Raw genomic sequence first — 10015 nt, forward strand, 5'->3', positions numbered from 1 at the left:
CACTTGATTTAGATACATTACAATGGGAACTTTTACTGTACATGCGATTAATGTAAAAATACTGCCTTGCGCAAGGATAGTAGAAGAACCACTGTATACTTAGAATGTTTTAGTTAATCGTTGATCGTTTAGTTACGTTGATCGTTGTGTTACGAACGTTGAATGTGTGAGAATTGTACATCGCAGTAGATTGTTGGATTGGATTAAATCGTGTTGTTACATCGAAAGATACAGTCCTCTTTATTTGTTTGAACCAGCGGAGCGGGGTTGAAAGAATTCCGCAACACAGTAAGGTCATAGGAAAAGGACTTGGAGGGGTGATCTTAAGTTGCGCAAAACAGTTACGTGTCTTAGAAAGAGTAGGCTTAATCTTAAGTAAAATACCAGGGAAGTAAGAAGAGGGGTGGGGGAGAGGGGTGAAGGAAAAACTAGATGTTCATATACATGTTTAATCTACAAGAGGTTCCCTTTTTCAGAGAATTGGGAGGGAGGGAAGGGGGCTGGGGGAAACGTTAGGAAAAATTAATAGACCTTAATAGTAATTAGATGTTCACATACATATGAAATCTCCAAGAGGTTCAATCTTCGCTGTCCCCACTGTTTGATTCTAGCTCATATTTTGCTTTCAGTAGATGCAGGTATTGCAAAGGGCTGGGAAGTTTTGCTTTTGTTATAGCTAACCATATATTATATCGCGCTAAAAGGAGACAGTAATTTATTTGGAGTGCACTTGAATTGTCCGGCCTTATACCCAAGGCGATAGTGTTTTCCATTGTTAAGTCTTCGGGTATCAAATGAGCTTTCCTCAACCATTCGGTTACATCAATCCAAAAGGATGATGTTATGTCATATGACCAGAAAAGATGAATTAATGTTTCCGGTTTGTCTTTGCCGGCAAAACGTACAATTGTTGTTGTCCTGTAACCCGATTTTACATAGAGAATTGTTAGTTGGCATTCGTCTGTGCAATAATTTGAAAAGGAATTCGATAATTTTAGTGCTTTTGGTGCAACATCTAGCCAAACAGTAAGCAGACGTCCAGTTTATGTTTGTTTTGTTTGCGAGTTCACAGTTAATGAGCCATTTTTGTTGACTGATGTCCGCGATTTTGCTTTTAGTATTCACTAGTTTTCTTGTAAGCGAGAGAGCTTGCTCTTTTGGTGTTTACCATCCTAGCGAAATTCTTTGTCCGAAGTCCTTTGAAATTTGCCAAGTGGAGTTCCGTAATGATTTATAACGGCTGCTACAATCCCATAAAAAGTGAGAGGGCGGACGTTTAGGTTGTACTTTAGACAAAAATCGTTCAGGGACAGAAAGTGTTATTATCATTTACTAATAAATGTCTCACCTTAGTGACACCCTTCCCCAACCATGCAATCTTTGAAGAAAACGGGTTTATTACCAATCCTTTAATGAGAGAATTATACCATTATGGTTGATCTAAAAAGTGTTTCTTCTCTTTTCCTCCGCGCACTACCAAAATGGTAATACGAATGTACGTTGAGGATCAAGCAAAGTAATTCGGATCACTCCCCATGCATTTCTTGTTACAATGTGACGCGCCTTACAGTGGCCACCGTACAAGTTAGCCATAAAATTCAAAAAGGACATGTTTTGCAATAATTTTTTGTTGCATCACTTGCCTGTTGGACTTTGCAGGGAGGCATGACCGTTAATCAAATTCGCGTATCCTGACTGGCTAACTTGTAAAAAAGTTTGTTGGGTGACCACGGTAAGGGCGTCGCATTGTAACTCATGAGTGAAAATTTCGTCATCAAATGCAAACTTTTGCGTCACCTGCAAAAGACGAAAATGAAATGTTTAAGAGGGATGGTAGAGAAATGTGTTTTGAGCCGACCAAATTGTACAGCCCTTGTCAAAGAATCAAATTTTTAAGACGTTGTTTCTCACTGAACTTTCGGATTGACGAAGAGTTGTCTGGAACAATTCAAAAACACCAGGGAACGAGCTATAAAATTGGTAAAAGAAGCAGCGACCGATACAACGTGGAAGCACGTTTTAAAGGTTACTATATTTCGGCTGGCCAAACCAGCCAGCTTCAGGTATAATGAGAATTTGCATTGCGACATACGCTTATATAACAAATATTTGCCCTATAGCGGAACTACGTAAAACTAAAGTGATTGACAGTATAAAATATGAAGTAAATGAAATAACAATAATAACAGGAAATAACAAATAATAAAAGGAAAAGAGCTAGTAAATTTGTTCGCAAATATTGAGGCCATGTGGAAGAAGTGTTCTGCCTTTTGTGAGGCTTCCCTGGCCTTACGGATTGAGTCTCGGTTAGAGTAGACTTTTTCTATGGGGATTAATTACATGTCGTTAGCGGTGTGATTAGGAGCGGTGAGGAAGTGTTCTGCGGCTGTGGTGGGTTTAGATTTAGTGTTAGTGTTATCTATGGTGCGGCGGTGTTCATTAAAGCGGTCTTTTAAGCGTCGTTTAGTCTCTCCTATGTATTGTAAATTACAGCGGTTACATTGGATCATGTAGATTAGATTTTTAGTTTCACAGGTCAGGTTAGATTTGATAGGGCGTGTTTCACCGGTGGATAAAATGGTGTAGTTAGTGAGACCATCGGAAATGTATGGGCAAGTAGCGCAATTTTTACCACAACGGTAGGAGCCGGAAGGGAGTTGTGGTTGGGGATTAGTCGAGTTAGAAGAAAGTTTAGCTGAAACCAGTAAGTCACGTAGGTTAGGAGATCGTCTGAAGGCCACAACAGGTAAATTTGGAAAAACCTTTTTGCAGCGGTCAGACGAGAGCAGTAAATGGTAATGTTTCTTAATGATGTTGGAGATGTGAGGGAAATGATGGGTTAAAAGTCGTTTTGAAAGGTACACGTGTAGGTTTGTTCATGTCTTTAGTTTGTAAAGCGAGTCTGCGTGGGATGTTGGCGGCACGTTGTATTTGTTCAGTGACAAAGTTTCGTTTGTAGCCACGTTTGAGTAGGTATGTAGTAAGTTGAGCAGTGCGTATATTAAACGTTTCGTCAGTAGAACAAATACGTCGTAAGCGGAGTGCAAGACTGAAAGGAATAGCGTTTTTTGTATGTAGCTCATGGCAAGATGAATACAGTCCGGTAAAAGTTGGTGTTTGTCTGTAGGTTTAGTGCGTGATAGGTCAGTACTGATGTTACCGTCGTTAGTTAAAGAAACATTAACATCAAGGAAAGATACGTTAGTAGAAGAGTGTGAGCTAGTGAATTTAATGGTAGGCACGGTAGGGTGAATATTGTTAAGATAATCGATGAAGATTTTTAAGTTATCCAGACCTTCAGTCCAGATCATAAAAATATCATCAATATAACGAAACCGAAAATTGTGCCGTTCACGGAAACGATGAAATCATTATTCGTGATGAAGAGAAGGCAATGTAATTATTAGAAATGACAATTCTTAGGTCTTGGACTTGCAGGCTACTGTAAGTTGCTGCAATTTATTTCGTATTAATAGACTGTTATCATTCACTCTCCAGATTCCAGAGTCCACACCATTCCAATCTTTATTTCCTATCTACGAACCCCAACACCTCTAGCTGCACAATGTTTATAACAAGCAGTAAAGTAAAGTAAGTAAGTAAGTAAGTAAGTTTATTAACGTGACTAAACACTTAGCTAACCAGCTACTTTACAGGAATAGTCACAAAATAAAATAGTAATAATAATAATAAAAGGAAAAAGTAATGAAAAAGATGAGAAAAATACTGAAAAAGATGAGAAAGATACTATTTACAATGTTTCTAAGATTATTGAATATATAGTATAAAATTGTATAAAATGTTTTAAAAATATATCAGCATTTGATTACAACATGTAGCGGCCGGCCAAATCCGTATCTAATATCTGTTTCTTGAACAGTTTGTAAGAGTCCGCTTTTCGGTATTCATTCGGTAGTTTATTACACAGGTTGGCTCCTTCGTATCTGAGTGATTTAAGTCCGTACTTAGTCGTATTTACTTTTGGTAATGTCAAGATTTTGTCTCCTCGAAGATTATAATTACTTTCCCTTAGTTCCACTAGATCGCATAGTGATTCTGACACGCCCTGCGCTGCATGCTGCCTATTAACCGACTTTGTATACAGTAGTCACTATCTTTGCCAATCTTTGATTTAACAACGTTTGGTAGCCAGATTGTTTAAGTAGCATTTCATACGACGAGCTATAATCTCTATAAACAAATCTCAGTGCTCTTTCATTGAGTTTTTCTAACTTAGTGGTTGCGCTCTTGCTGCAGAAGTTCCATGTTTCTGCGCAGTAATTGAAGTGCGGTACAATGAACGACTGGTACAGCTTCATACGCGTCTCGAACGGCAGCATTTTCTTCATCCTTCTCAGTACAGCCACTTGCTGACTTACTCGACGACAGATCTTTGCTACGTGTGCATCGAATTTTAGCTTTTTGTCAATCGTAACACCAAGCAATTCCACCTTTTCGTTTAAAGGGATGACTGTGTTTTCGCATACAAATCTTGGTGGACCAGTTCGTAGATTGCCGAATACGATAGCTGTGTATTTGCTGGGATTTCTTTGCATTTTGTTCTTGTCAAACCATTCATCAACCCTTTTAAGATCAGTGCTAATCGGCCTGTTCGAGTTCCACTTCATTATTACCCGCGTAAAATATTTGAGTGTCATCGGCATATGTGTAAAAACACTGTGAATCCATTCGGACGTGCACAGTTTTGACCAGTTTTCGTTGCTAAAAATTGAAAGATAAACTTTAATACTTGGCAACGGATTAGAAACACGGTGTGCTAGTTTGCACGAAAACTTCCCTCACTGTCTATAAGAAAGGATCGCGGTCCCGAATCAGCGAATGTCAGTACAGTTTATATAAACCGTGAGCGGACGTTTACTCGCGCAACCATTACCGTGATCTGTACGTGTGATATTACCGCAGTAACAGTTAATGCATATTTCTCAGCAGAACACCGACTAAAGTCACTGCTATGGGTATATGTGGCTAGAAGAGTCGTACTCGTACTGCCGATGGCTTCGTAATAAGCACGTACGTCTATAAGCTTCTTTTAGTATGTTTTTCACGCCTAGAGTTAGCAGTGCCTCGTTAGCGCAGTAGGCAGCGCGTCAGTCTCATAATCTGATATCAGAAATCTGAAGGTCGTGAGTTCGATCCTCACACGGGGCACATTTTTTTTCTTTTTTTTTAATATATTTTTTTCCGTTTTCTTTTCTTTTTTTTTTTCATTCTTTTGCAATCATTAATACAAAAAAATGTTATCTAGGTGATAAAAGAAAGGTTTTTTTAACAACGGCTTATTTAGTAAATAAACTCCTTCAGGCGGCTGGTATGTCGGATAATAATGTCCGCGCCGAGAGATGAATATTTGGCCGAGAAGCGCAAATATGAAATTTTGAGGACAATCTCTCAGCCAAGGACATTAACAGCCGACATACCAGCAAGCCAGAAAGGGGTTTATTTATTTTATAACCCTCCTATTAATTTTTAGATCGCGCGAAAACCGCTCGTAATGTCTGGGTCAATTCCAAAAGCGATCATCCCCCCCCCGGGCAAACCCCCGGGCATTTGACTTTTTTAAAAATGCTTGATCAAATTCCCCTCTATATGGGCCGATTTCTAGGTCAAATGCCCCAGTGGTTGGGGCTGAAAAGTCATCGTGTTGTTGTTGTTTTTTTTTTTTTTGTATTCGCTAGCTCTGTTTATATAAAAATCAACGAAATTCATACATTAATAAATTTAAAACAATTTATTATTGAAGATAATGCATAACATCACATATGAAACTCAACTAACAGAGAGTTTAACGATATATGTACCGATACTCGCTTTACTTTTATATTAAATGTACATGAAGTTTGCTAATACGTGTGATAACAAGAACAATGATAAAAAACACTATGTTATGAAACCTAGACATGCCAACAAGTCGAGCTTCGAACGCCGAGAAAAGGGAGAACGAAGCTTGAGGGAACTTGGACATACCACTGAAAATGAGAAGCGAAGGGCAATATGTAACCCCGCCATGCCAAAAACAATCTGAGATATATTTGTTGGAACGCTTCTATGGCTTACTACATTAAAAACTGTTTGACGCAAAATATACGAGTAAATTCTGGCTGTGAATAAAGCATTCCGACAATTAATGCGACCGCTGACCAGCATTTTTTCGACGGGTCAAATGCCCGATGGGTCGGGTTTCTATTCGTGTCAAATGCCCCACTATGTGGAGCCGATCAGGGGTCAAATGCCCGGGGGTTGCCCGGGGGGGGATGATCGCGCTTGGAATTGACTGATACATAAAAAGCCAGTGCTGATCTGATGGCGGATGCGCGCGATTGACGTAAACAAGGACCAAAATTTGACAAACTGACTCAGTTTGCGTAGGACTAAATCTGAAAGTCTACTCGTAACTTTTGTCACCTTCAAAGAAGTTGACAACATGCTTCGTTGACATTTTTGTACTTTCCGGAACAGCATTTGCGACCAGCTTTTTGCTGTAAACATGACTGGAAATCTAAAAAACGAGTTTGTTTTTCTTCCATGTAAAATAATAAAGATAAAAAGGTGAAACTTTTGAGCTGGTTTTTTTCCCGCTGGCTTTGTTTCTTTTCAATGAAAATAATAGGAGGGCTAATATCGACGCAGGCGGGGGTTATTGCGTGATAACCGTCCTGTGAATTTGCACCATGTAGCCTGCCGAGCTGGCGGTATTGTAGGCGCGCCCGCGAGGAGAATGGGGAGGGGGGCTTTGGTATTTTTCGCGGCTTCCAGCGGCTCCGCCGCCAAAACTTTATTTCGCGCGCGCCTACAATACCGCCAGCTACGCAGGCTAACTCCTTGACACAGAATTCTAATACGAAATGCGATTTCTTGAGACAGGGGTTGAGCGCTGATAGAGCCTTCAAGCTTCAAGGACAGCTTCAAGTCCACGGTGACCATCACGGGGCAAAATCAGTATACATACACAGCAATATCAGCAACAAAATCGACTTCTTGCATACTGGGAAACATGTAGCGATGCGCCGACGATCTTACTCGTGGAGTTAAGCGATTTATGGCAAGCATGTCTGGCGTATTTTGCGCGGCGTTTAAGCAGTAGACTTACTCCGGTTAGCGTAGCGCTTTTTATCCCAAAATCGTGGCACAAACTTATGGACCTCTTTTGTTATCTCGTTCCCAATCCTCTCGTAGACAAAAGCGGAAAGTGGTCTGGGAACAAGATGATCACTGAACTCCTGACGGTCTCACGTACGTGACTGATTTGTGAAGCTACAATAATGTTAAAAAACATGTTTTTATCAATCAGTGACACAGGAATACTCTGGAAATGAAAAATCCGAGTTTCTCCAAACAGGAGTCGGTTTTGTTGCTCCGGCAGGGTGCCTTCTTAGGATGCTGCTGGGTCGTGCATGCTGCAAGTAATATAGCTTACTTGAGAGTAGCGATCCCTCCAGTGAGGCTGCCTTGCCCGCAGCTCCTTACGACATTTATAGAATGCACAGAAATACATTGATATTTTTAACCATTCATGAAGTATAGACAAACAATTGAGATCGACTGAGAGCCATGATTGATTAAACAAGGCCAGGAGTTTACTTAGTTTTCACGACTCACTCAACACGGACGAAAACGTCGCACCCAATTGCACGCGTGAGTGAAACGAAAAACAACTTATAAGTTTGCGTGAACAGATAGTGACGGGTACAAGAGAAACGGAAACGAGTAAGGGAGTTCATTATGTCGATTACCAAACCCACAGCCATGGATTAGACGTTCCTGTCTAACTGAAGCGCCTGGTGTAATATGTTAGACATCACTTTCCACAATCTGAACAGCGACCTAGGTTACTGAGCTCCTCAATTTATAATCTGACTCATCATTCATAGCCAGGGTTTTTCTTTTCTTAATTGTTTTGTTTTGCTGCTGCTGCTGCTGCTGCTGCTGCTGTTGTTGTTGTTGTAGTTTATATTTTCTTGGTGGGGGGAGGAGGGGGTAGGGTTGGGGGCAGGTTTTCAGCCGTCGATAACTGAAACAAAAATAATCCCCGTACACCTCTTTTTTTTTTTTTTTTAACTTATTATTATGCTCCGTATCACGCGTACGTGAATATCTTTTAAACCGGGTGGGTGGTTAACAGATCTACGAACAGAGACGGTTAAAACAATGGCTTTATTGTGGTCTACCCGAGTTTTTGATTGTTCAATTCAGTTGTTCAAGAACGATGAGCAAGCGATTAGAAATCTATATCTTGTACACTAAGAGTTGAAAGAGATCTTTTGCTCGATAGATATGAGGCCACTGTTCGTGTCACGGCAGACTGAAACTTACGACTTGAAGCCACGCTATTCGCGCTGCTACTTCGGCTCGACCTCACGGGAGACAATCGGCCAGAGTCCGGACGCATATCGTCCCCAGGGACGGCGACCACGGAAATCTTCGGCACTTTCGGCTCGTTGGGATTGACCACTTTAACACCGCTTCGAAAAGAAGAGCCCGGAGACGTTTGTTCGGCGTAAAGGTTCATGATTTTAGTCATAAAAGCCACCGAAGGAGAATTGTATACGCTGAAATGAGAGTGCCAGCTGCAGGTGTCATTCATAACATCTTCGTCAGTGCGTTTGGCGATGGAATACGAACGAAGCTGTTTCCGTGACGAAATCGACGGATCGTTCAAGTTTCGCCCGAGCAAGGGTTTCAATCTAGTGGTTATTTTTGGACTCTGATGTCTTTCTGCACGAGTAAACGTCAGGTCATTTGTCCGAGCCAATGGTACCTCGGGACTAGACCCCTTGGGAAGCTGTTGTGGGTAAACACAAGGTGTTTTTGATGAAGATGAACAATTGGCCACAGTAGCAATGTTAGCTCCCACCGGTTGCAGTAATTCTGTTGTGATCGACTCAACTTCTTTTTCAACTTCATCTTTGCGTGATGTTTGTTCAGATGCTCTAACTAATTCATGCCAGGCGTGTTTCCGCCTGCGGGGCTGTTCCTGCTTTTCTAAAACTTTCACGTCATCTTCTTTCGTTACATTTAAGCTTGAATTTTTTCTAGTCTTCCTTTTCAGCAACTTTTCCTGATGAGATTTCTCAGCAGGCAAATGAACAGTCTCCTTCAAAGGAACGCTTTTCTTCTTTTGTAAACTTCGAGGATTAACGTGTCTTGTTTCGGCGGAGTTGTTAATCGCATATTTACTGTCTTCAAGGTCTCGAACTTTGCCTCCTAAAGAATTGTCGTCTTTCAAAGCAATAAAATCCAAGAAAGGATTAACCTGAATCTTTGTCGACGCATTTCCTTCCCTCAGCAAAATCTGTGCGCATTCTTCACGCCCCAGTCGTTTCGCCTCTAAATAAGGCGTCCTGTCTTCGATATTCCGAACATCTATATCGACTTGAAACTTGTTCAGTTCTTCCAGAAGAAACTTCACTAAGCCGGCATTTCCCGTCCGCACACAGTGCATGAGAGGAGTATTTCCGTCAAAATCCTGAAGATTTAAATCCACATCCTGTTTCGCGACATTACACAAGAGTCGGACAATGTCTTCTTTCTCGTCGATACAAGCCCGAGATAATACATGTCGACCTCTCTGATCGACAGTGTTTACATTCGCGCCGTACTGCAACAAAAGTTTTAGCAAATTGTGACGTGTCCGAGATTTCTCGTCTGGTATTTGCGCCGCTCGCATCAGAGGAGTCAAGCCTTCTTCGTCCACGAAACTCACGTTAACTCCGCTCTCTAAAAGATACTTCGTTTGGTAGATTCTCGCATCGCAAATCGCTTCCTTGAGTCTTACTCTCGTAGGGTTAAGTACACAGGCCTTCATGGCGTGAAGCAATAAAAGTGAATATACCGTGATATTTCCACGTTCCCGCCGTTAGTCCAATATAGTTCTCTTAAGCCTTGTCTTCTTCACAACTAAACAACAACTTTCGGCTTTTACGGAGAGAAGGCTTTGTTGCGCAAATTGAACGGCTATTAAGTATTGTGTTTCTAACACGACAGTTGCTAAGGAGAA

General features: G+C 41.0%; 1 protein-coding gene and 1 non-coding gene across 2 annotated transcripts; one reads left to right on the plus strand and one right to left on the minus strand.

The window, feature by feature from the left end:
• Nucleotides 1–5082: 5082 nt before the first annotated feature.
• Trnam-cau (transfer RNA methionine (anticodon CAU)) lies at nt 5083–5169 on the plus strand. Its single transcript is given in 2 exon segments — nt 5083–5119; nt 5134–5169. It is a non-coding gene; the product is annotated as a tRNA-Met (tRNA).
• Nucleotides 5170–8153: 2984 nt separating this feature from the next.
• On the minus strand, nt 8154–9956 carry LOC146483330 (uncharacterized). The gene has a single exon (XM_085106099.1). It carries the CDS (start codon nt 9821–9823, stop codon nt 8237–8239), a length of 1587 nt encoding a protein of 528 aa, XP_084962225.1. The 5' UTR covers nt 9824–9956; the 3' UTR covers nt 8154–8236.
• Nucleotides 9957–10015: the final 59 nt, after the last annotated feature.

This window comes from Pavona decussata, unplaced genomic scaffold (genome assembly GCF_977016875.1).
Source record: "Pavona decussata unplaced genomic scaffold, jaPavDecu1.1 SCAFFOLD_39, whole genome shotgun sequence".
NCBI classification, from domain to species: Eukaryota; Metazoa; Cnidaria; class Anthozoa; order Scleractinia; family Agariciidae; genus Pavona; species Pavona decussata.